The sequence below is a fragment of the Eleutherodactylus coqui genome, chromosome 3 (genome assembly GCF_035609145.1).
Source record: "Eleutherodactylus coqui strain aEleCoq1 chromosome 3, aEleCoq1.hap1, whole genome shotgun sequence".
In the NCBI taxonomy this organism is placed as follows: domain Eukaryota; kingdom Metazoa; phylum Chordata; class Amphibia; order Anura; family Eleutherodactylidae; genus Eleutherodactylus; species Eleutherodactylus coqui.
The window spans coordinates 314,769,160-314,796,776 of NC_089839.1; the positions used below are offsets into that span (position 1 = coordinate 314,769,160).

The 27,617-nt window shown below is 47.7% G+C and overlaps 2 protein-coding genes across 4 annotated transcripts; one reads left to right on the forward strand and one right to left on the reverse strand.

Annotated features, from left to right (window-relative positions):
- Nucleotides 1-62: 62 nt before the first annotated feature.
- HPDL (4-hydroxyphenylpyruvate dioxygenase like) lies at nt 63-5,268 on the reverse strand. 2 transcript variants are annotated; one of them, XM_066597987.1, is made up of 2 exons: nt 4,495-5,268; nt 63-1,582 (listed from the first exon to the last, which is right to left on the reverse strand). In XM_066597987.1, the coding sequence occupies exons 1-2, from the start codon at nt 4,519-4,521 to the stop codon at nt 395-397; spliced, it is 1,215 nt and encodes a 404-aa protein (XP_066454084.1). In that variant the 5' UTR covers nt 4,522-5,268; the 3' UTR covers nt 63-394. The 2 variants fall into 2 exon arrangements, with proteins under 2 accessions (XP_066454084.1, XP_066454085.1); XM_066597988.1 differs by lacking the exon at nt 4,495-5,268 and adding an exon at nt 3,620-3,711.
- On the forward strand, nt 2,776-24,124 carry LOC136622020 (selenoprotein Pb-like). Of its 2 annotated transcripts, none has more exons than XM_066597990.1 (5): nt 2,776-2,794; nt 17,858-18,068; nt 21,679-21,891; nt 21,965-22,106; nt 23,504-24,124. In XM_066597990.1, exons 2-5 carry the CDS (start codon nt 17,863-17,865, stop codon nt 23,750-23,752), a joined length of 810 nt encoding a protein of 269 aa, XP_066454087.1. In that variant the 5' UTR covers nt 2,776-2,794; nt 17,858-17,862; the 3' UTR covers nt 23,753-24,124. The 2 variants fall into 2 exon arrangements, with proteins under 2 accessions (XP_066454087.1, XP_066454086.1); XM_066597989.1 differs by lacking the exon at nt 2,776-2,794 and adding an exon at nt 13,698-13,847 and having other exon boundaries at nt 23,504-24,123.
- The last annotated feature ends 3,493 nt before the right edge of the window (nt 24,125-27,617 follow it).

The following is a 27,617-nucleotide window of genomic DNA, read 5'->3' on the forward strand; positions in this document are numbered from 1 at the left end:
TGTGTCGCCGGACGTCCATTGGGATGAGGTCCCTTTAAGTAACACAAACGCCCGGCGCCATTTATAGAATAACGTTTATTAGATGATCACAGAAGCGCAGCGTTGGAGGGAGAGTCCCCTGGGACTTGTAGTTCTTCAGTGTCAGCTGCTCTGGATTAACCAATCAGAGCATTAGCTTGCTGGAGGCGGGGTATTCAAGCTCTGCTACCAGGAAAAACTGCTCTGTCAGCGTGAAGGAGGATATGGAAGCCTGCAGCAGGGACAGAGCAGGGCGAGGGTCCTGAACGCCGTCTGCTAGGTGAGTGATATAGGACGTCCCCCTGACAATAAGACACTCCCTCTTTTGGCGCAAAAATTAATATAAGCCAATGTCTTATTTTTGGCAGACCCGCTGTTACTGCGTCACCGCCTCTTCATGCACCTTCTGGCTCAAGTCATCCATCATATCCTGCATGGAGTGCCACAGAGCGCGAATATTCCCCTCGCCGAACCCCTGTGCCCCCCTGCGCTCGATCAGCTCCAGATAGAACGAGTCTTTGGAGAACAGGGGCTCCGCAAAGACCTGCAGGAGGATCTTCTGTCCCTCGTCCTTCTGGGCTTGGAATTTGGTGCAAGAGTCCAGCAAGATCCCGAAGTGTAAGAGCTGCTGCGGCGTGAACCCGGCGCGGAGGATCTGCGCCTCCTTCTGGGGGTCATTATAATACGATGTGGGCTGACTAGCAAAGAGAACCCCACTATTGGCGAGGTCCCTCGCAGCTCGGAAGATGTCCGGCGTCAAGAGGCCAACATGCTGGATCCCACCTTCTTTATGGTGGAGGAGGAACTGGTCGATCTGGTTCTGCCCTCGCTGGGGTAGCGATTCTGCCATCACAATCTTGCCCACCTCTGCCCGCCCCGGGCACTCTACGGAGGTCAAGCGCAGCCCTATCTGGGGGCCACTGATTTCAACTCCCTGATTTGGGTCCTCTTCTTCTCGGAGAGGGAAGTGCTTGAACCCTAGACACCGACTGTACCACTCCATTACCCGTGGCGTGGTGCCCCGCGGACAGGCGTAAGTTACGTGATCTATGTGCGTGACAGTCGCCGGAGAACCGTCATTTTCTTTGTTCTCGATGGGCTGGAAGCCTGGAAGGAAGGCGGCCATATAGCGGGAGCGGTCTAGAAGCGTGTGTCTCACATTCCCTAGTATGGACTTGACCACGCAGTAGGACACGGGGCCGGCATCGCTGTGAAGCTGGCTGGGTGGCACTAACAAGTGGCAGCCATTCTTGACCAGTTGCTGGCATAATCCTGGCACGTCTTCTACCTCGTAGCTGATGTTGCAGGCTGTGTTGGGGGACGGCAGGGGATCCGGAGCGTCATAGAGCAGCGCCGAGCTCTTGGAAGAGTCATTAACCACGAACACAACTTTTTCATTTCTTAATGCCACCTGACAAGGGGCGACGCCGTCCAAACCGCGAGCGGCAAACACTCTGAATCTGTACTTGGCCACCAGGTCGGTGATGATCTTCTGGGGGTTGGAGACCTGGAGAGTGATGTGACTGAGGCGGGTCAACGGGGAGCTCATGGCGCAGGACTGCGGCTGAAACACAAAGACGACAGATCAGTAGTTGTCTCTGCACAGACGCCATCATTCTAGGACTATAGTGAGGATTAGAGCTGCTGACCTTCTCTGTCCCAACAGCAGCACCATGATTGGGGATTCTGATGGCCCTTATTCTTTGACAAAAAGGCTCAATGAGGACATGAGAGCAGCGTGTGCTCCGCAGCACCCAGCAGAGGCCTAGCAGACATAAGAGGGGACATGAGAGCAGTGTGTACACCGCAGCACCCAGCAGAGGCCTAGCAGACATAAGAGAGGACATGAGAGCAGCGTGTGCTCCGCAGCACCCAGCAGAGGCCTAGCAGACATAAGAGAGGACATGAGAGCAGCGTGTGCTCCGCAGCACCCAGCAGAGGCCTAGTAGACATAAGAGAGGAAATGAGAGCAGCATGTGCTCCGCAGCACCCAGCAGAGGCCTAGCAGACATAAGAGAGGACATGAGAGCAGCGTGTGCTCCACAGCACCTAGCCGACATAAGAGAGGACATGAGAGCAGCATGTGCTCTGCAGCACCCAGCAGAGGCCTAGCAAACATAAGAGAGGACACAAGAGCAGTGTGTGCTCCGCAGCACCCAGCAGAGGCCTGGCAGACATAAGAGGGGACATGAGAGCAGTGTGTACACTGCAGCACCCAGGAGAGGCCTAGCAGACATAAGAAAGGACATGAGAGCAGTGTGTGCTCTGCAGCACCCAGCAGAGGCCTGGCAGACATAAGAGGGGACATGAGAGCAGCGTGTACACCGCAGCACCCAGGAGAGGCCTAGCAGACATAAGAAAGGACATGAGAGCAGCATGTGCTCCGCAGCACCCAGCAGAGGCCTGGCAGACATAAGAGGGGACACGAGAGAAGAGAGTGCACCGCAGCACCCAGCAGAGGCCTAGCAGACATAAGAGAGGACATGAGAGCAGCGTTTGCTCCGCAGCACCCAGCAGAGTCCTAGCAGACATAAGAGAGGGCATGAGAGCAGCATAAGTAATTTCTCGCTCAGCGCCGCATCTACTTGGGACAATTATCACCGCAATTTGCTGTTTCCAGTGATATTCGCCCCGTGTACACGTACCTTAAGCTGCCCCCAACATGTGACCATGTGAGAGGCTGTTGATCAGCACCCAGCAGAGGCCTAGCAGACATAAGAGAGGACATGAGAGCAGCTGCGCGCAACCGCCCTCGTACTTCTACACCATCACATCGGTAAGTTAAGCCACCTGCTGGGTTCCTCTATTAGGACTACATGACTATTATAGGACCATGAAGACCATGACTAGACGAGACGTCTCGGCTTTTATTATAAGGCGTTCACCACCAGCGTGACCCTGGGGAGGATGACACTGCATGCTGCACTACTTCATCCGCATGCCAGAAGCCAAACAGACTCCGTTCTAGTCATTGGGTTTCGTCCAACGCTGTCTGGGTCCGTTTATATAAGGTGACCAGACGTCTCGATTTAGATGGGACAGTCCCGCTTGCCCCAGGGTCCCAAGAGAGACAACCATTGATCCTCCTTTGGGGATGCTGGGTCACCATGAAGATGATTACCAGCCGGAGTGCTGCAACTCCCCGGCTGGTACTCACTCAGCGGTGCTGTGACGGGTGCACGTGCTGACGGCAGTGTGTGCCCCTGGGATCCTCCTCCCCAGATCTCTCTTCCTTGGTTCCGCAAAAGGAGGCGTCTGTGCGCACACACTTCCACCCGCAGGAATGCCAAGCAAAGGAGCAGCCGTGCTCTGAAGACCAGGAGAAGGGTGAGTAGATCGTTTTGAGGGATCACTATTACTACTGAGGGCCACTGTGGGGGTTACTATTAATACTGGGGCCACTGTGGGGGTCACTATTACTACTGGGGCCACAGTGGGCGTCACTATTACTACTGAGGCCACTCTGCACGTGGCAGCGTACCTCAAGCTGACTTTAGGGCGTGCTCACATGTGGCGAAATGTCCACCGCAGAAATTTCCGCATCCAAAAAAACTGTCAAAATCCGTAGCCGATTCCATACTATGTGGGCGCTCCCCCTCACCTCCTTTGAAGTCTTCCTGGCGTCAGCGCTTCCCAGTGACCTGGTCAGGTGAGGCCACTACAGGCCGCTGGCACCAGCGCTCCCTGCCTTTATTGTACCGGTCCTGTACTTTTTATAATGACAGATGTAAAATCAGACCTTGTGATAAGCCCCGCCTCTGACTACACCCATCTGCTCCGCCTCTGACTACACCCATCTGCTCCGCCTCTGACTACACCCATCTGCTCCGCCTCTGACTACACCCATCTGCTCCGCCTCTGACCACACCCATCTGTCCTGCTTTGACCCTGGGATAATCCGGTCACCTTAGTTCAGGTTTCTCTGTTGCTCAGTTCCGAGGACAATGATGAACGGACATCAATGACGGCATTGTGAACCCGACCGCAGGCCGCCCGCGATTAGGAGCGAGTTGGACAATGGTGGGAAACCATGAAGGTCCTCAGCGATGACACCCGTGCCTGCGGCGGCGATACAACAGCCGGGGATCTAATAGTACTGATTATTATTTTACACCGTTTCCACCATTGCGCACATTTTCCTTGACCGCAGACGACCCGCTGTAGTCTGATATAATTTAATTAGAACTGTCGGATCCGGTTTTCTCTCCCGCATAGACATACAGCAGAGTTATAAACCCCGGCCCTACCGGCAGTCCTATGTACCCCCAGCCCTACCGGCAGTCCTATGTAACCCCAGCCCTACCGGCAGTCCTATGTAACCCCAGCGCTGCGCCCTCTTTTGTACCTTTGTATAACAATCCGGTATTTTCGTTGGAAGACGTGACGACGTAGATATAATACCGAGTTGGGTTAAGTGACAAACTCCACTCTGCTACCCCAGAGTCCCGCCCTGCCCCTCTGAGCAGCAGTCCTCACCTCACTGCAGGCACATGGATTCTTCATTCATCCTTCAGTCCTCCCAGCACTCTTCAAGGTGGACCGTACCATCTCACTAACAGGAAGGGGGGAGATCCCTGGCAGCATGAGCTGTAATAATGTTGTCATTACTGCGGATGTCGGATGGATCGCAGGCGGCACGCGAGGACACAACGGGCGGCACGCGGGGACACAACGGGCGGCACGCGAGGACACAACGGGCGGCACACGCTTATCAGTTTCTGGAAATTAAACTAAATTCTTGTACAAAGAAAAGTTCTCCAACTTTCTGACTCAATTCTTCACCATTTTCATGATCTCTGCTTGCTGTCAATGAATGGGAACATAAATAGTTCAGATTCAGAAGCTAAAACGCATGCTGTCTCCATCCTGATTGCAGCGCTGAGCTCTTGCTACATTGTATCAGTTTTCCAGCCTGTTGATGTAACGTTGTAACTTTCCGTTGTTCCCTGTAGATACAGAAGCTTCTCTCTGGTTTTGCGCCATTCTTCTTCTGTCAAAGTGCAGACGCAGTGAGGCGTTACGTGGCGTCCTGCCGTTAGGGCTCCTTTAATTCAGCGGTATTGTTTTCCGTTTCGCTGCTCGTTGACTTCAGTGGGATTTTCCGCGCTTCTGTTTTCTTCCATCTGTTTTCCGTTTTTTTTCCAATAAAAGAACAGAAAGCGAACGGAGGAGATCGGTCCGCGTGTTCCGGATTGTTCCAGATGGCGGAGCGGAAAGGTTCCTGATTGGTTCCGCTTTTGTTGCTTGTTTAACGGATCTGATTTTAAATGAGCGCAGAAACCAAAACGTATCCCTAACATTTATTATTGGGGGTCCGCGGGGTCTGCGCCTGGCCGTCCACTGATTGTAATGCATCGTGTAAGCCCCTCCCATTAACCCCTTAGGGCGCTGTTATCCAACGAGTCCCAATCAGCACGTTGGCCGGCGTCACACGGGCGTATTCGCACGCAATTCGCGGATAACAGAACCTCATGATTTCAGTTCACATGTGGAATTTTTCTGCACATTTCGGTTGGGCAAAATAAAAGTGGCGCGCTGTATTTTCTCGTGCATTTGCGCCCCAGAAGTCCCCCTAGAAGTTAATGGGGATGCGCAAATGAATACAATTTCAATCGGCGCATATCTTCTGCCACATGCGCTGAAAAATGACAGTAAATTATACTGCAAAAACCAGTTCCTCCCGTAAACGCGCTGCGCTCTGCGGTGACAGATGCACATTCACCCGTGTGATGATGGCCCTATATCAGACCACCCTGCAGCCGCCAGAGCGTCCATAGGATCCCACCACAAGCATGGGCGTAACTATAGGGGGCGCTGAGGGCGCAGCGGGCCCATAAAGTGTCTCTTTCCCATATTGCGAAGCCATACTATGAATGAAGCTTTGTCATTGGGGCGGCAGCTTCAGGTTACACCTCTGATCACAAACAGGAAGTTCAGTGTGTGCTCCGAATAATCTTCCCATCATCACCATTGCGTCTGTTCCTGGCAGGACTTTGTAAGCCTGCAGCAATACTTCAGGACGGGCGCCGCGCCATCTCAGCCAGTTTGTTAAGATGGCCGAGATGTGGAGAATTGGGGAAAGCCAACGCCCACAATACTGCGCATTTATCTGCGTCCAATTAGAAGGAGGCGCCAAACGGTAAAACGTGAAAACAATCTGGGTGTATTCAGATGCTGCAGGACTGCGGTAAACCCGACCGATGCGCAGGCTATGGCTGCTCCAAAACGGGCGTCTGGTAAAACACGCGGTTTAAAACGTTTTTGAATGGCGTTTTCAGACACATTCGATGGCGCCTTTTGCTGCACCGCATTATTACACTGGGTTATAAAGGGCGTTAAAAAAGCGCTGAAACGCACTAAAAGAGAGCGACAATATTAGAAGATCGCAGCATTTCCACCGCCACGTTTGGCGCTCCTCCGGGCGCCGCGCTGACATCAGTAGAGATGTACTACAGTGTTTGAAGTGCAGCACTAATCGCTGTAAGCCGCAGCGCGAGGGACCCTTCAGGACGGAAATAGTCTGCGCCAACACGATCGTATCCTTATGGGGCACGAACTCCGCACCCGGGCAGATCGCGGGTCTTTAAATCAAAATCGTAAGATTACATCTCCCAAAACAACGCAAAACATTCCGCTGTTAAAAACTGCGCCCCGTATATACCATCACTATACCACCCCTGTATATACTGCACTGGTATATACCATCCTCTTCCGTACCATCACTATACCCCCTCTGTATATACTGTACTGGTATATACCATCCTCTTCTGTACCATCACTATACCACCCCTGTATATACTGTACTGGTATATACCATCCTCTTCTGTACCATCACTATACCCCCCCTGTATATACTGTACTGGTATATACCATCCTCTTCTGTACCATCACTATACCATCCCTGTATATACTGTACTGGTATATACCATCCTCTTCTGTACCATCACTATACCACCCCTGTATATACTGTACTGGTATATACCATCCTCTTCTGTACCATCACTATACCAACCCTGTATATGCCATCCTCTTCTGTACCATCACTATACCACCCCTGTATATACTGTACTGGTATATACCATCCTCTTCTGTACCATCACTATACCATCCCTGTATATACTGTACTGATATATACCATCCTCTTCTGTACCATCACTATACCATCCCTGTATATACTGTACTGATATATACCATCCTCTTCTGTACCATCACTATACCATCCCTGTATATACTGTACTGATATATACCATCCTCTTCTGTACCATCACTATACCACCCCTGTATATACTGTACTGGTATATACCATCCTCCTCTGTACCATCACTATACCAACCCTGTATATACTGTACTGGTATATACCATCCTCTTCTGTACCATCACTATACCACCCCTGTATATACTGTACTGGTATATACCATCCTCTTCTGTACCATCACTATACCATCCCTGTATATACTGTACTGATATATACCATCCTCTTCTGTACCATCACTATACCATCCCTGTATATACTGTACTGATATATACCATCCTCTTCTGTACCATCACTATACCATCCCTGTATATACTGTACTGATATATACCATCCTCTTCTGTACCATCACTATACCATCCCTGTATATACTGTACTGATATATACCATCCTCCTCTGTACCATCACTATACCAACCCTGTATATACTGTACTGGTATATACCATCCTCTTCTGTACCATCACTATACCACCTCTGTATATACTGTACTGGTATATACCATCCTCTTCTGTACCATCACTATACCACCCCTGTATATACTGTACTGGTATATACCATCCTCTTCTGTACCATCACTATACCACCCCTGTATATACTGTACTGGTATATACCCTCCTCTTCTGTACCATCACTATACCACCCCTGTATATACTGTACTGGTATATACCATCCTCTTCTGTACTAGCACTATACCACCCCTGTATATACTGTACTGGTATATACCCTCCTCTTCTGTACCATCACTATACCACCCCTGTATATACTGTACTGGTATATACCATCCTCTTCTGTACTAGCAATATACCATCCCTGTATATACTGTACTGGTATATACCATCCTCTTCTGTACCATCACTATACCACCCCTGTATATACTGTACTGGTTTATACCATCCTCTTCTGTACCATCACTATACCACCCCTGTATATACTGTACTTATATATGGTATCCTCTTCTGTACCATCACTATACCACCCCTGTATATACTGTACTGGTATATACCATCCTCTTCTGTGCCATCACTATACCACCTCTGTATATACTGTACTGGTTTATACCATCTTCTTCTGTACCATCACTATACCACCCCTGTATATACTGTACTGGTATATACCATCCTCTTCTGTACTAGCACTATACCACCCCTGTATATACTGTACTGGTATATACCATCCTCTTCTGTACCATCACTATACTACCCCTGTATATACTGTACTTGTATATGGTATTCTCTTCTGTACCATCACTATACCACCCCTGTATATACTGTACTGGTATATACCATCCTCTTCTGTACCATCACTATACCCCCCTGTATATACTGTACTGGTATATACCATCCTCTTCTGTACCATCACTATACCACCCCTGTATATACTGTACTGGTATATACCATCCTCTTCTGTGCCATCACTATACCCCCTCTGTATATACTGTACTGGTATATACCATCTTCTTCTGTACCATCACTATACCCCCTCTGTATATACTGTACTGGTATATACCATCCTCTTCTGTACCATCACTATACTACCGCTGTATATACTGTACTGGTATATACCATCCTCTTCTGTACCATCACTATACCACCCCTGTATATACTGTACTGGTTTATACCATCCTCTTCTGTACCATCACTATACCACCCCTGTATATACTGTACTTGTATATGGTATCCTCTTCTGTACTAGCACTATACCACCCCTGTATATACTGTACTGGTATATATCATCCTCTTCTGTACCATCACTATACCACCCCTGTATATACTGTACTGGTATATACCATCCTCTTCTGTACTAGCACTATACCATCCCTGTATATACTGTACTGGTATATACCATCCTCTTCTGTACCATCACTATACTACCCCTGTATATACTGTACTTGTATATGGTATTCTCTTCTGTACCATCACTATACCACCCCTGTATATACTGTACTGGTATATACCATCCTCTTCTGTACCATCACTATACTACCACTGTATATACTGTACTGGTATATACCATCCTCTTCTGTGCCATCACTATACCCCCTCTGTATATACTGTACTGGTATATACCATCCTCTTCTGTACCATCACTATACCCCCTCTGTATATACTGTACTGGTAAATACCATCCTCTTCTGTACTAGCACTATACCACCCCTGTATATACTGTACTGGTATATACCATCCTCTTCTGTACCATCACTATACCATCCCTGTATATACTGTACTGGTATATACCATCCTCTTCTGTACCATCACTATACCACCCCTGTATATACTGTACTTGTATATGGTATTCTCTTCTGTACCATCACTATACCATCCCTGTATATACTGTACTGGTATATACCATCCTCTTCTGTACCATCACTATACTACCCCTGTATATACTGTACTTGTATATGGTATTCTCTTCTGTACCATCACTATACCACCCCTGTATATACTGTACTGGTATATACCATCCTCTTCTGTACCATCACTATACTACCACTGTATATACTGTACTGGTATATACCATCCTCTTCTGTGCCATCACTATACCCCCTCTGTATATACTGTACTGGTATATACCATCCTCTTCTGTACCATCACTATACCCCCTCTGTATATACTGTACTGGTAAATACCATCCTCTTCTGTACTAGCACTATACCCCCTCTGTATATACTGTACTGGTATATACCATCCTCTTCTGTACCATCACTATACCCCCTCTGTATATACTGTACTGGTATATACCATCCTCTTCTGTACCATCACTATACCACCCCTGTATATACTGTACTGGTATATACCATCCTCTTCTGTACCATCACTATACCACCTCTGTATATACTGTACTGGTATATACCATCCTCTTCTGTACCATCACTATACCACCCCTGTATATACTGTACTGGTATATACCATCCTCTTCTGTACCATCACTATACTACCACTGTATATACTGTACTGGTATATACCATCCTCTTCTGTGCCATCACTATACCCCCTCTGTATATACTGTACTGGTATATACCATCCTCTTCTGTACCATCACTATACCCCCTCTGTATATACTGTACTGGTAAATACCATCCTCTTCTGTACCATCACTATACCACCTCTGTATATACTGTACTGGTTTATACCATCCTCTTCTGTACCATCACTATACCACCTCTGTATATACTGTACTGGTATATACCATCCTCTTCTGTACCATCACTATACCACCCCTGTATATACTGTACTGGTTTATACCATCCTCTTCTGTACCATCACTATACCACCCCTGTATATACTGTACTTGTATATGGTATTCTCTTCTGTACCATCACTATACCACCTCTGTATATACTGTACTGGTATATACCATCCTCTTCTGTACCATCACTATACCACCCCTGTATATACTGTACTGGTATATACCATCCTCTTCTGTACCATCACTATACCACCCCTGTATATACTGTACTGGTATATACCATCCTCTTCTGTACCATCACTATACCACCCCTGTATATACTGTACTGGTATATACCATCCTCTTCTGTACCATCACTATACCACCCCTGTATATACTGTACTGGTATATACCCTCCTCTTCTGCACCATCACTATACCCCCTCTGTATATACTGTACTAGTTTATACCATCCTCTTCTGTACCATCACTATACCACCCCTGTATATACTGTACTGGTATATACCATCCTCTTCTGTACCATCACTATACCCCCTCTGTATATACTGTACTGGTATATACCATCCTCTTCTGTACCATCACTATACCCCCTCTGTATATACTGTACTGGTAAATACCATCCTCTTCTGTACCATCACTATACCACCTCTGTATATACTGTACTGGTTTATACCATCCTCTTCTGTACCATCACTATACCACCTCTGTATATACTGTACTGGTATATACCATCCTCTTCTGTACCATCACTATACCACCCCTGTATATACTGTACTGGTATATACCATCCTCTTCTGTACCATCACTATACCCCCTCTGTATATACTGTACTGGTTTATACCATCCTCTTCTGTACCATCACTATACCACCCCTGTATATACTGTACTTGTATATGGTATTCTCTTCTGTACCATCACTATACCACCTCTGTATATACTGTACTGGTATATACCATCCTCTTCTGTACCATCACTATACCACCCCTGTATATACTGTACTGGTATATACCATCCTCTTCTGTACCATCACTATACCACCCCTGTATATACTGTACTGGTATATACCATCCTCTTCTGTACCATCACTATACCACCCCTGTATATACTGTACTGGTATATACCATCCTCTTCTGTACCATCACTATACCACCCCTGTATATACTGTACTGGTATATACCCTCCTCTTCTGCACCATCACTATACCCCCTCTGTATATACTGTACTAGTTTATACCATCCTCTTCTGTACCATCACTATACCACCCCTGTATATACTGTACTTGTATATGGTATCCTCTTCTGTACCATCACTATACCACCCCTGTATATACTGTACTGGTATATACCATCCTCTTCTGTACCATCACTATACCCCCTCGGTACAGAAGAGGATGGTATAAACCAGTACAGTATATACAATCACTATACCACCCCTGTATATACTGTACTTGTATATGGTATCCTCTTCTGTACCATCACTATACCACCCCTGTATATACTGTACTGGTAAATACCATCCTCTTCTGTACCATCACTATACCACCTCTGTATATACTGTACTGGTTTATACCATCCTCTTCTGTACCATCACTATACCACCTCTGTATATACTGTACTGGTATATACCATCCTCTTCTGTACCATCACTATACCACCCCTGTATATACTGTACTGGTATATACCATCCTCTTCTGTACCATCACTATACCCCCTCTGTATATACTGTACTGGTTTATACCATCCTCTTCTGTACCATCACTATACCACCCCTGTATATACTGTACTTGTATATGGTATTCTCTTCTGTACCATCACTATACCACCTCTGTATATACTGTACTGGTATATACCATCCTCTTCTGTACCATCACTATACCACCCCTGTATATACTGTACTGGTATATACCATCCTCTTCTGTACCATCACTATACCACCCCTGTATATACTGTACTGGTATATACCATCCTCTTCTGTACCATCACTATACCACCCCTGTATATACTGTACTGGTATATACCATCCTCTTCTGTACCATCACTATACCACCCCTGTATATACTGTACTGGTATATACCCTCCTCTTCTGCACCATCACTATACCCCCTCTGTATATACTGTACTAGTTTATACCATCCTCTTCTGTACCATCACTATACCACCCCTGTATATACTGTACTTGTATATGGTATCCTCTTCTGTACCATCACTATACCACCCCTGTATATACTGTACTGGTATATACCATCCTCTTCTGTACCATCACTATACCACCCCTGTATATACTGTACTGGTATATACCATCCTCTTCTGTACCATCACTATACCACCCCTGTATATACTGTACTGGTATATACCATCCTCTTCTGTACCATCACTATACCACCCCTGTATATACTGTACTGGTATATACCCTCCTCTTCTGCACCATCACTATACCCCCTCTGTATATACTGTACTAGTTTATACCATCCTCTTCTGTACCATCACTATACCACCCCTGTATATACTGTACTGGTTTATACCATCCTCTTCTGTACCATCACTATACCACCCCTGTATATACTGTACTGATATATACCATCCTCTTCTGTACCATCACTATACCATCCCTGTATATACTGTACTGGTTTATACCATCCTCTTCTGTACCATCACTATACCACCCCTGTATATACTGTACTGGTATATACCATCCTCTTCTGTACCATCACTATACCATCCCTGTATATACTGTACTGGTATATACCATCCTCTTCTGTACCATCACTATACCACCCCTGTATATACTGTACTGGTATATACCATCCTCTTCTGTACCATCACTATACCATCCCTGTATATACTGTACTGGTATATACCATCCTCTTCTGTACCATCACTATACCACCCCTGTATATACTGTACTGGTATATACCATCCTCTTCTGTACCATCACTATACCACCCCTGTATATACTGTACTGGTATATACCATCCGTGTATCATTTGGCATAGAATAGTATTAGGTAGTGAGAAGTGCAGTAGAGCCCAGAGTGTATAATGTGTAGGATATTGTATTATTGTATAGGCTGTAATGTATTGCAGTGTATTGCAGTGTATTGCAGTGTAGCATGTCCTGCTGACATCACCGCCTTCTATACTTTGTTTCTGGCCACTGACATTACAATATGGCGCCGTAGTTACAACATTCCCCAAATAACAGAAGATGACCATTAGTACAAGTCCAGCAGTTAGTGTAGGTGCAGCTTCCAGCGTGACCCCCGCTGCAGCCCCTGTGGTGGGGGATGGGGCCCGGGCCGGCCCCCAGGGATAAAGGGCCAGAGTCCTGGACAGATTGCGCCACAAACTGCTGCAAAAGCCCCTTGGAGGGACGCGGTGCGGAGCAGATCAGACTGTGAGTACGGGGACGGGCGGATTATTACCTGAGTGTAGGAATTATCCCGCTGGACGCATTTTTTACTCTTTTTTTGCTACATAAATCAATAAAAAATGCTGCAAAATGAAAACAAAATAAAATGTTTAGCTGAATCTGGGAGGGGAGACAGGAATGGACGCCGGGAATTACAGGTGACCGCAGATCTGGGAACGCAGCAATGTTCCTGTAAGCGGTTATTAGTGAATGACCCCCAACATGACGCTCCGAGACATCTGGAAGACCCCCAGCACAAAACTCCTGCTACCTGAGTGTTTGCCTAACCGATCACACATTGCCCCTGAGATATGGGATAGAGCCATGGCTGTTTGGTATGTGTGGGAGCAGTGAGGCCGCCGCAGACCGGCCAGCTGGACCCGCAGGCTTCAGGGTTTGCTGATAAGTTGTTTATTACACATACATGCCTCCGGGTCCGTTAAAGGGAAAGGACCTCTTGTACAACCCATTTTTTTATGTTAAACATATCTTGAACTTTTGGTGATTTTTTTTTTAATCTTGATATCACAATCTAAAAAAAAAACCTTAAACTCCTGCAGTTCTCACACTGACCACTAAGCCTAATAATAGTCCGGCACAGCTCACCTCCTCCACTCCCTGCACACTGACCACTAAGCCTCATAATAGTCTGACACTTCCTATTCTGTAATGAAACCCTATCAGCTGTCATCTTATTATCATCACAGACAGGATTACACTGAGAGGAGACACCTATATATAGAAAACACAGGAGCCACCATTCACAATAGTCACAGCTCACCTCCCCCCTCCCTGTACAGGCAGGATTACACTGAGAGGAGACACCTATATATAGATAACACAGCACCATCATTCACAATAGTCACAGCTCACCTCCTCCCCTCCCTGTACACACAGGATTACACTGAGAGGAGACACCTATATATAGATAACACAGGAGGCACCATTCACAATAGTCACAGCTCCCCTCCTCCCCTCCCTGTACAGACAAGATTACACTGAGAGGTGACACCTATATATAGATAACACAGGATCCATCATTCGCAATAGTCACAGCTCACCTCCTCCCCTCCATGTACAGACAGGATTACACTGAGAGGAGACACCTATATATAGATAACACAGGACCACCATTCACAATAGTCACAGCTCACCTCCCTGCACAGACAGGATTACACTGAGAGGAAACACCTATATATAGATAACACAGGAGGCACCATTCACAATAGTCACAGCTCACCTCCTCCCCTCCCTGTACAGGCAGGATTACACTGAGAGGTGATACGAATATATAGATAACACAGGATCCACCATTCACAATAGTCACAGCTCACCTCCTCCCCTCTCTGTACAGACAAGATTACACTGAGAGGTGACACCTATATATAGATAACACAGGATCCACCATTCGCAATAGTCACAGCTCACCTCCTCCCCTCCATGTACAGACAGGATTACACTGAGAGGAGACACCTATATATAGATAACACAGGAGGCACCATTAACAATAGTCACAGCTCACCTCCTCGCCTCCCTGTACAGACAGGATTACACTGAGAGGTGATACCAATATATAGATAACACAGAATCCACCATTCACAATAGTCACAGCTCACCTCCTCCCCTCCATGTACAGACAGGATTACACTGAGAGGAGACATCTATATATAGATAACACAGGAGGCACCATTCACAATAGTCACAGCTCACCTCCTCCCCTCCCTGTACAGACAAGATTACACTGAGAGGTGACACCTATATATAGATAACACAGGATCCACCATTCACAATAGTCACAGCTCACCTCCTCCCCTCCCTGTACAGACAGGATTACACTGAGAAGAGACACCTATATATAGATAACACAGCACCACCATTCACAATAGTCACAGCTCACCTCCCCCCCTCCCTGTACAGACAGCATTACAATGAGAAGTGACACCTATATATAGATAACACAGGAGCCACCATTCACAATAGTCACAGCTCCCCTCCCCCCTCCCTGTACAGACAGGATTACACTGAGAGGAGACACCTATATATAGATAACACAGGAGCCACCATTCAAAATAGACACAGCTCACCTCCTCCTCTCCCTGTACAGACAGGATAACACTGAGAGGAGACACCTATATATAGATAACACAATAGGCACCATTCACAATAGTCACAGCTCACCTCCTTTCCTCCCTGTACAGACAGGATTACACTGAGAGGTGATACCAATATATAGATAACACAGGATCCACCATTCACAATAGTCACAGCTCACCTCCTCCCATCCCTGCACAGACAGGATTACACTGAGAGGAGACACCAATATATAGATAACACAGGAGCCACCATTCACAATAATCACAGTTCCCCTCCTCCCCTCCCTGTACAGACAGGATTACACTGAGAGGAGACACCTATATATAGATAACACAGGACCCACCATACACAATAATCACAGCTCACCTCCTTCCCTCCCTGTACAGACAGAATTACACTGAGAGGTGATACCAATATATAGATAACACAGGACCACCATTCACAATAGTCACAGCTCACCTCCTCCCCTCCCTGCACAGACAGGATTACACTGAGAGGAGACACCAATATATAGATAACACAGGAGGCACCATTCACAATAGTCACAGCTCCCCTCCTCCCCTCCCTGTACAGGCAGGATTACACTGAGAGGAGACACCTATATATAGATAACACGGGATCGACCATTCACAATAGTCACAGCTCACCTCCTCCCCTCCAAGTACAGACAGGATTACACTGAGAGGAGACACCTATATATAGATAACACAGGAGCCACCATTCACAATAGTCACAGCTCACCTCCTCACCTCCCTGTACAGACAAGATTACACTGAGAGGTGACACCTATATATGGATAACACAGGATCCACCATTCACAATAGTCACAGCTCACCTCCTCCCCTCCCTGCACAGACAGGATTACACTGAGAGGAGACACCAATATATAGATAACACAAGAGGCACCATTCACAATAGTCACAGCTCCCCTCCTCCCCTCCCTGTACAGGCAGGATTACACTGAGAGGAGACACCTATATATAGATAACACGGGATCGACCATTCACAATAGTCACAGCTCACCTCCTCCCCTCCAAGTACAGACAGGATTACACTGAGAGGAGACACCTATATATAGATAACACAGGAGCCACCATTCACAATAGTCACAGCTCACCTCCTCCCCTCCCTGTACAGACAAGATTACACTGAGAGGTGACACCTATATATAGATAACACAGGAGGCACCATTCACAATAGTCACAGCTCCCCTCCTCCCCTCCCTGTACAGACAGGATTACACTGAGAGGAGACACCAAGATATAGATAACACAGCCACCATTCACAATAGTCACAGCTCACCTCCTCCCCTCCCTGCACAGACAGGATTACACTGAGAAGAGACACCTATATATAGATAACACATAATCCACCATTCACGATAGGTGATGTCACAGCTCACCTCCTCCCACTCCCTGCACAGGTCAGAGAGCATGCCCACATCACACTTCCATGCAAAGCTATATGGGATGGCCATGGCTCACCTCCTCCCCTCCCTGCATAAGGTCACCAAGCATGCCCACAGCACTCTCCCATAGAAGTCTATATGGGACGGTCACAGTTCACCTCCTCTGCCCCCCTGCATATATCTAGGACAGTCTACCATAGAAGTCAATGGATTCACTGTCTGCAATGGCCCATGAGGCTGCTGTAAAGCATATCTGCAACTGCATCTCAGGCAAGATGGCTGCATAGTCACATACAGATAAGGGGGCGCCTCACAGCCAAATACAGAAGGCAGAATGCTAAAGAAATATCGACCATCAGAAACTAAAAACAGAATAAAGAAAACAGAACACCTGGGTTTAGTTTACAGGTGATACATTCCCTTTAAGCAGTATTTTTGGGGCTCCTGCCCCTTTAAGGAGGTGACAATGAGCAGCGCTGTTCTTTTTCTCCAGGTCTTATGATGAGGGGTCCGTCTCTATTTATCGCCTCCCTCCTGGGGCTCCTGACTTCGGTCCTCTCAGCGAGCAACGATACATCGTTTTGTAAGCCGCCGCCTCCCTGGAGCGTCGCGGACGAGGAGCCGATGGGCAGGTCTATCGGGCAGGTGGCGGTGGTGGCGCTGCTCCAGGCCAGCTGCGGCTTCTGCCTCGTCCAGGCTGCCAAGTAAGTACTGATGTTACTGGGAAATATGCTAAAACATATACTGCGCCATTTTTAAAATGGGTGTGGCTAAAGACATTTATCGCCATCCTGTGCTGCTGGTCGCATGAAGCCGCATCACTTTCCGCCATCGCAGATGCCACTGACTTCAGAAATCTCATATATTTTGCGCTGTTCCTTAGCAGTAAGTCAGCAGGTGACTCCACCCATCGCCATCTGTCCGTGTCGCCCGCCGGTCTATAGCATGGCATGTCACGGCGTTCAGTGACACCAGACGGATCCGCCAGGCAGAACCTCTGCTTGCTGAAATGTGGTGTAAATATTAACCGGACAAAGGTCGTATTTACCAGCGGCGCGGGCCGCGGACCCGGATGACGGCAGGTGGACGCATATAACCCTGGTGGTATGTCTACACCCATCAGATGGGGTCCGCACAGAGCCCACCCACCGCTGCGCTCTGGGGAATCACTCTGTGTTTGAGGGAGATTTACTTAGATTGTAACTTTATATTCCGTAAAGACAGAAGCGAAGCGTATAACGATGGGAACCGTCAGCTCGCCAACCGGTGCCTAAAGTGCGCCATGACCGAACGCGCCGGCGCTGAGTTATGTGCCGACCGAAACTGAACAAGAAGCGCGCAATTCATTCAGTCTAAACGCAGCATAATACATTCTGTCTGATAAAGAGATTAGACTGTGAGCTCCTGGGGTCAGGGATGATGGGAGTGATACACTGTGTGTGATGGGATTAGATTGTGAGCTCCTGGGGTCAGGGATGATGGGAGTGATACATTGTGTGTGATGGGGGGATTAGATTGTGAGCTCCTGGGGTCAGGGATGATGGGAGTGATACATTGTGTGTGATGGGATTAGATTGTGAGCTCCTGGGTCAGGGATGATGGGAGTGATACACTGTGTGTGATGGGATTAGATTGTGAGCTCCTGGGGTCAGGGATGATGGGAGTGATACACTGTGTGTGATGGGATTAGATTGTGAGCTCCTGGGGTCAGGGATGATGGGAGTGATACATTGTGTGTAATGGGGGGGATTAGATTGTGAGCTCCTGGGGTCAGGGATGATGGGAGTGATACATTGTGTGTGATGGGGGGATTAGATTTTGAGCTCCTGGGGTCAGGGATGATGGGAGTGATACATTGTGTGTGATGGGAGATTAGATTGTGAGCTCCTGGGGTCAGGGATGATGGGAGTGATACATTGTGTGTGATGGGGGGATTAGATTGTGAGCTCCTGGGGTCAGGGATGATGGGAGTGATACATTGTGTGATGGGGGGATTAGATTGTGAGCTCCTGGGGTCAGGGATGATGGGAGTGATACATTGTGTGTGATGGGGGGATTAGATTGTGAGCTCCTGGGGTCAGGGATGATGGGAGTGAAACATTGTGTGTGATGGGGGATTAGATTGTGAGCTCCTGGGGTCAGGGATGATGGGAGTGATACATTGTGTGATGGGGGGATTAGATTGTGAGCTCCTGGGGTCAGGGATGATGGGAGCGATACATTGTGTGTGATGGGGGGATTAGATTGTGAGCTCCTGGGGTCAGGGATGATGGGAGTGATACATTGTGTGATGGGGGGATTAGATTGTGAGCTCCTGGGGTCAGGGATGATGGGAGCGATACATTGTGTGTGATGGGGGGATTAGATTGTGAGCTCCTGGGGTCAGGGATGATGGGAGTGATACATTGTGTGATGGGGGGATTAGATTGTGAGCTCCTGGGGTCAGGGATGATGGGAGTGATACATTGTGTGTGATGGGGGGATTAGATTGTGAGCTCCTGGGGTCAGGGATCGTGGGAGTGATAAATTGTGTGTGATGGGGGGATTAGATTGTGAGCTCCTGGGGTCAGGGATGATGGGAGCGATACATTGTGTGTGATGGGGGGATTAGATTGTGAGCTCCTGGGGTCAGGGATGATGGGAGTGATACATTGTGTGATGGGGGGATTAGATTGTGAGCTCCTGGGGTCAGGGATGATGGCAGTGATACATTGTGTGTGATGGGGGGATTAGATTGTGAGCTCCTGGGGTCAGGGATGATGGGAGTGATACATTGTGTGATGGGGGATTAGATTGTGAGCTCCTGGGGTCAGGGATGATGGGAGTGATACATTGTGTGTTATAGGGGGATTAGATTGTGAGCTCCTGGGGTCAGGGATGATGGGAGTGATACATTGTGTATGATGGGGAGGGGATTAGATTGTGAGCTCCTGGGGTCAGGGATGATGGGAGTCATACATTGTGTGATGGGGAGATTGGATTGTGAGCTCCTGGGGTCAGGGATGATGGGAGTGATACATTGTGTGATGGGGGATTAGATTGTGAGCTCCTGGGGTCAGGGATGATGGGAGTGATACATTGTGTGTGATGGGGGGATTAGATTGTGAGCTCCTGATGTCAGGGATGATGGGAGTGATACATTGTGTGTGATGGGGAGATTAGATTGTGAGCTCCTGGGGTCAGGGATGATGGGAGTGATACATTGTGTGTGATGGGAGGATTAGATTGTGAGCTCCTGGGGTCAGGGATGATGGGAGTGATACATTGTGTGTGATGGGGGATTAGATTGTGAGCTCCTGGGGTCAGGGATGATGGGAGTGATACATTGTGTGTGATGGGGGGATTAGATTGTGAGCTCCTGGGGTCAGGGATCATATGATACATTTTGTACAGTGATGGAACTGATGTATACCACTGTTAGGCAATAAGTAGTATTCATGGTGATACTGTGTTACATCAGTCTTAGCAACCATGCTGGGTGTCATACTGAAGTGTGACCACTGGAGGGCGATACATCCTTTCATGTGTGCATTTTCCTGACAGTCCGCCATGTAATCCCGCTGCTGCGCTGGGATACTGGGAGTCCATACATAATGTGACAGTGGAGGTTCAGGCGTTTTCTAGCAAGTCACTGAGACATGTCAGGCCCCCCTCAATCATTGCTCTACAGTAGAGGACCCCTATTTTTTTCCCCCTTTGAGCCCCACAGAATTAAATGGCTTGTTCAGGGTTAGAAAAATATGACTACTTACTTCCAAACACAGCGCCACCCTTTTCCATTGGGTTGTGTATGGTATTGCAGCTCAACTGCATTGAAGTGAATGGGAGCTGAGCTGCAATACCAGACACAACTCACAGACGAAGGTGGCGCTGTCTGCTCTACCGCGGTCACTGCTCTGGACCCCAAGCTCTTGCAGTGATACCAAACCCAGCAGCTATCCGAATAGCCCAGAGGATACACAGTGGTCAGGGGGTCCATAGCAAAGCTTTACTGCTGGTTAAAGTGACGACACACCTGATCGCCTGGGACAGGGGGACATGTTTGCCCCCCATCTGCTTTCCCCACACCCTTGTTTGTTAACTTCGTAGGACTGGTGGAGAAGGATCACAGCACATTAACCTGAACAGTACCTCCTTTCCTAGGGGCCACATTGCATCTACATGTTCTTCCACTTTGGTATGGACACATTTTCATTCACTGACAGCAAGCACAAATCTTGAGGACCTGAAACACCAATATATTAGAATGTTGCTTAGACTGCGTTACACATTAGGATGGTGCTGTAGTCATGAGGTGACGTTCTTGTCTTTCAGCATGGGTCCGCTGCGTGACAAGCTGGCCGATCGGGGGCTCACCAACATAAGTTACATTATTGTCAATGACCAGAGCTTCCTGTCCAAGCATATGTTCCCGGAGCTGAAGAGGAGCGCTCCAGCGGGAATACCCGTCTACCAGCAGCTGCCCGACCAGGAGGACGTGTGGAAGATCCTGGATGGCAGCAAGGACGACTTCCTGGTCTACGACAGGTGGGTGGCAGCGGCTGCTTCTCATGCCAGGCCCCTGAATACTCTGTAATGATGATGGTTTTCTGTCTCACAGGTGCGGCCGTCTCACCTTCCATATCCGGCTCCCTTTCAGCTACCTTCACTTCCCCTATGTGGAAGCCGCCATCATCTCCACCTATTACGAAGACTATTGTCAAAATTGTAGCTTTTATGCAAATATTACTCAGAATAAAATGGTAAAAAAAGTCAATTTATGTACATAGCAACAGGAAGCCAATGGCGTACGTCTGCTGCACAAACACATTGTATCCTCCTAGTAGGGATGATATAGCTATTAGGCTTAATTCCCACAAGCGTATATTGGCCGCCGCTTTCACGGCCAACCGATATACGCTACATTGGGAGAGATTAAACTGTTGAACAGGCGCACAAATCAAACGTTTGTGTGCCCGTTTAGACGGCATGGACCCCGGCGCATATACGCCGAGACTACCGTGCCGTCGCCCCTTTCCCCTCCCTCCCCATCGCAGGCTCACCTGTCCTCTCCTCCCCGCTCATCCTTTGCAATGGGAGATTGCAAATAGATGTATAGTAGAGCTGTACGGATACATTGTATCTTCCTAGTAGTGATAATAGATGTATAGTAGAGCTGTACGGATACATTGTATCTTCCTAGTAGTGATAATAGATGTACAGTAGAGCTGTACGGATACATTGTATCTTCCTAGTAGTGATAATAGATGTACAGTAGAGCTGTACGGATACACTGTATCTTCCTAGTAGTGATAATAGATGTACAGTAGAGCTGTACGGATACATTGTATCTTCCTAGTAGTGATAATAGATGTACAGTAGAGCTGTACGGATACACTGTATCTTCCTAGTAGTGATAATAGATGTACAGTAGAGCTGTACGGATACACTGTATCTTCCTAGTAGTGATAATAGATGTATAGTAGAGCTGTACGGATACATTGTATCTTCCTAGTAGTGATAATAGATGTATAGTAGAGCTGTACGGATACATTGTATCTTCCCAGTAGTGATAATAGATGTATAGTAGAGCTGTACGGATACATTGTATCCTCCTAGTAGTGATAATAGATGTATAGTAGAGCTGTACGGATACATTGTATCTTCCTAGTAGTGATAATAGATGTATAATAGAGCTGTACGGATACATTGTATCTTCCTAGTAGTGATAATAGATTACAGTAGAGCTGTACAGATATATTGTATCTTCCTAGTAGTGATAATAGATGTATAGTAGAGCTGTACGGATACATTGTATCTTCCTAGTAGTGATAATAGATGTATAGTAGAGCTGTACGGATACATTGTATCTTCCTAGTAGTGATAATAGATGTATAGTAGAGCTGTACGGATACATTGTATCTTCCTAGTAGTGATAATAGATGTATAGTAGAGCTGTACGGATACATTGTATCTTCCTAGTAGTGATAATAGATGTATAGTAGAGCTGTACGGATACATTGTATCTTCCTAGTAGTGATAGTAGATGTATAGTAGAGCTGTACGGATACATTGTATCTTCCTAGTAGTGATAATAGAGCAGGACAGATCGTTTGAATTTGCTTATGTTGAATATTTCCTCTACTTTCCTTTATAACAGAATGAAACTTTCAGACACAACGCCACAGATGTAAAACCAGAACAGCGGCCAGGGGCAGAACCTCCGGGCCCCGAAGAAGAACAAGACAATAAAGATAAACCGGGGAAGCTCCGTAATATTGACCACAGTGAGGGACACCATGAGCAGCAGCATCAACGAGCACAGAGCGAACGCCATCAACCAAACCGCGACAGAGAACCTCACGAAGCAATCGACAGACGGCAATCCTCTGCAGCGCTCAGACAATAATTTTTAGATTTCATATCTTTAGTCTGACAACTAGCCATGTAAATGAATAGGAGGTTGTCACAGCTCCGCCCCTCACCCCCATCTCTTATAGCAGGTTGTATGTGTACCCGGGCTCCGGCGCCTGATGAGGGGGGTGGAATAGTGAGATGGTTTTGATTAGGTTTTTGGCCTGTAACTATTTGTATCAGTAAAGGGTAACAACTCCACCCAACATTTGACTTTGGCTTATTACTGTCACACATGTCTGTTGGATCCTTGGTGCTGGATGACTCAGTATTAAGGAGCTCGTCCGGCAGGTGCAGAATTCGGAAAATATTTCAATTTGGTAACAAAAAAAACTTTATAGTCATGGCCAAAAGTTTTGAGACTGACCCAATTTTGGTTACAACGAAGTTTGCGGCTTCAGTTCATTAACTCCAGATTGTTATTGAGACTGATCAGATGACTTGCAATAAACTGTAAAGTCTTTCCTTGCCAGGAAAATGAACTTAATTACAAAAAACCTATTTCTACTGAATTTCGTCCCTGCCACAAAATGACCTGCTAACATTATTTCAGTGATCTTCTCGTTGGAGCAGGAGAAAGTGTTAACAAGAACGAGGCAGCTGATATCACTCCGTCTTGCTGATTGATTTTATCAAGAGCAGATCGGTGGCCTTAAAAGGGGATTGGTCCTTGAAATCCTTGTCCTCTTCTGTTAACCATAGTTACCTCCAAGGAAACACGTGCGGTCATCATTGCTGTGCATCAATGGGGCTTTACAGGCAAGGACATTGCTACTTGTAAGGTTGCTCCTGAGGGTGCCTCCACACTTGCGATCGCGATATTGCTGCGTTTTTTAACGTGATTGTCAATAGGACTTTCTAATGTTAAAAACGCGTCGCACAAAAATCGCAAAGCACAAACTTGCGATTTTTGTGTGATACATTTTTAACATTAGAAAAAAACATTGACATTTGTGTTAAAAAAACCACAGCAATATCGCGATCGCAGGTGTGAAGGCACCCTCAGGGCTCCGGCACACTTGCGTTTTTCTTGCGCGTTTTTTTCACGCGATTGTCAATGGGACTTTCTAATGTGGAAAACGCATCACAAGTTGGCGCTCTGCAATTTTTGTGCGATGCGTTTTTAACATTAGTAGGTCCGATTGACAATCGCGTGAACAAAAACCTGCAAGATAAACGCAAGTATGCCGGAGCCCTCAATCAACCATTTATTGGATCATCAAGAAGTTCAAGGAGAGAGGTTCAATTGCTGTGAAGTCAGCTTCAGTGCGGCAAAGAAAGTCCAGCAAGTGCCAAGACCATCAACTAAAGAGGATTGACTACTGCAGTACTTGCTCAGCAGTGGCAGCAGGTAGGAATTGGTGTATCTGCACACACTGTGAGGCAAAGGCTTCTCGAGGCTGCCTGGAGTCAAGAAGCGCAGTAAAGGCGACACTTCACTCCAAGAATATCATCAATGACAGACTGACATTCTGCAGGAAGTACAGGGATTGGACTGCAGAGGACTAGAGGAAAGTGATTTTACCCAACCACCCAGGAGCAATTTCTCCCAACCACCCAGGAGCAATTTCTCCCAACCACCCAGGAGCAACTTCTCCCAACCACCCAGGAGCAGCTTCTCCCAACCACCCAGGAGCAGCTTCTCCCAACCACCCAGGAGCAGCTTCTCCCAACCACCCAGGAGCAACTTCTCCCAACCACCCAGGAGCAACTTCTCCCAACCACCCTGGAGCAACTTCTCCCAACCACCCTGGAGCAACTTCTCCCAACCACCCTGGAGCAACTTCTCCCAACCACCCTGGAGCAACTTCTCCCAACCACCCTGGAGCAACTTCTCCCAACCACCCTGGAGCAACTTCTCCCAACCACCCTGGAGCAACTTCTCCCAACCACCCTGGAGCAACTTCTCCCAACCACCCAGGAGCAACTTCTCCCAACCACCCAGGAGCAACTTCTCCCAACCACCCAGGAGCAACTTCTCCCAACCACCCAGGAGCAACTTCTCCCAACCACCCAGGAGCAACTTCTCCCAACCACCCAGGAGCAACTTCTCCCAACCACCCAGGAGCAACTTCTCCCAACCACCCAGGAGCAATGTTTTCCAACCACCCAGGAGCAACGTTTCCCAACCACCCAGGAGCAACGTTTCCCAACCACCCAGGAGCAACTTCTCCCACTCACCCAGGAGCAACGCCTCCCAACCACCCAAGAGCAACGTCTCACAACCCCCCCAGGAGCAACTTCTCCCAATCATTGAAAAGCAACTTCTTCCAACTATACAGGAGCAACATCTCCCAAACCATCCAGGAGCAACGTCTCCCAAACCATCCAGGAGCAACGTCTCCCAACTATCTTGGAGCAACGTCTCCCAGCCACCTAAGAGCAATGTCGTCCAACCCCCCAAGAGCAATGTCTTCCAACCCACCAGGAGCAACGTTTCCCAACCCCCCAGGAGCAACGTCTCCCAACCCCCCAGGAGCAACGTCTCCCAACCACCCAGAAGCAACGTCTCCCAACCACCCAGAAGCAACGTCTCCCAACCGCCCAGGAGCAACGTTTCCCAACCACCCAGGAGCAGCGTTTCCCAACCACCCAGGAGCAACTTCTCCCACTCACCCAGGAGCAACGCCTCCCAACCACCCAAGAGCAATGTCTCACAACCCCCCCAGGAGCAACTTCTCCCAATCATTGAAAAGCAACTTCTTCCAACTATACAGGAGCAACATCTCCCAAACCATCCAGGAGCAACGTCTCCCAAACCATCCAGGAGCAACGTCTCCCAAACCATCCAGGAGCAACGTCTCCCAGCCACCTAAGAGTAATGTCGTCCAACCCCCCAAGAGCAATGTCTTCCAACCCACCAGGAGCAACGTTTCCCAACCACCCAGAAGCAACGTCTCCCAACCACCCAGAAGCAACGTCTCCCAACCGCCCAGAAGCAACGTTTCCCAACCACCCAGGAGCAGCGTTTCCCAACCACCCAGGAGCAATGTCTCCCAACCATCCAGGAGCAACGTCTCCCAACCATCCAGGAGCAACCTCTCCCAAACCATCCAGGAGCAATGTCACCCAACTATCCAGGAGCAACGTCTCCCAACCCCCTAGGAGCATCATTTTCCAACCCCTCGGGTGCAATGTTTTCAAACCCCCAAGGAAAAACACCTCCCAATTATCGAGGAGCAATGTCTCCCATTACCCAGGAGCAACGTCTCGCAACCCCCAAGGAGCATTGTCTTCAACCCCCCAAGGAGCAACATCTCCCCACCCCCAAGGAGCAATGTCTCCCAAACCATCCAGGAGCAGCGTCTCCCAAACCATCCAGGAGCAGCGTCTCCCAAACCATCCAGGAGCGACGTCTCCCAAACCATTCAGGAGCAAAGTCTTCCAAACCATCCAGGAGCAACGTCTCCCAACCATCCAGGAGCAACGTCTCCCAACCATCCAGGAGCAACGTCTCCCAACCCCCAAGGAGGATTGTCTCCTAACCCCCAAGGAGCATTGTCTCCAAAACCATCTAGGAGCAACGTCTCCCAAACCATCCAGGAGCAACGTCTCCCAACCACCCAGGAGCAACGTCTCCCAACCCCCAAGGAGGATTGTCTCCTAACCCCCAAGGAGCATTGTCTCCGAAACCATCTAGGAGCAACGTCTCCCAAACCATCCAGGAGCAACGTCTCCCAAACCATCCAGGAGCAACGTCTCCCAAACCATCCAGGAGCAACGTCTCCCAAACCATCCAGGAGCAACGTCTCCCAAACCATCCAGGAGCAACGTCTCCCAACTATCCAGGAGCAGTGTCTCCCAACTTTTCAGGAGCAACGTCTCCTAACTATCCAGGAGCAACGTCTCCCAACCACCTA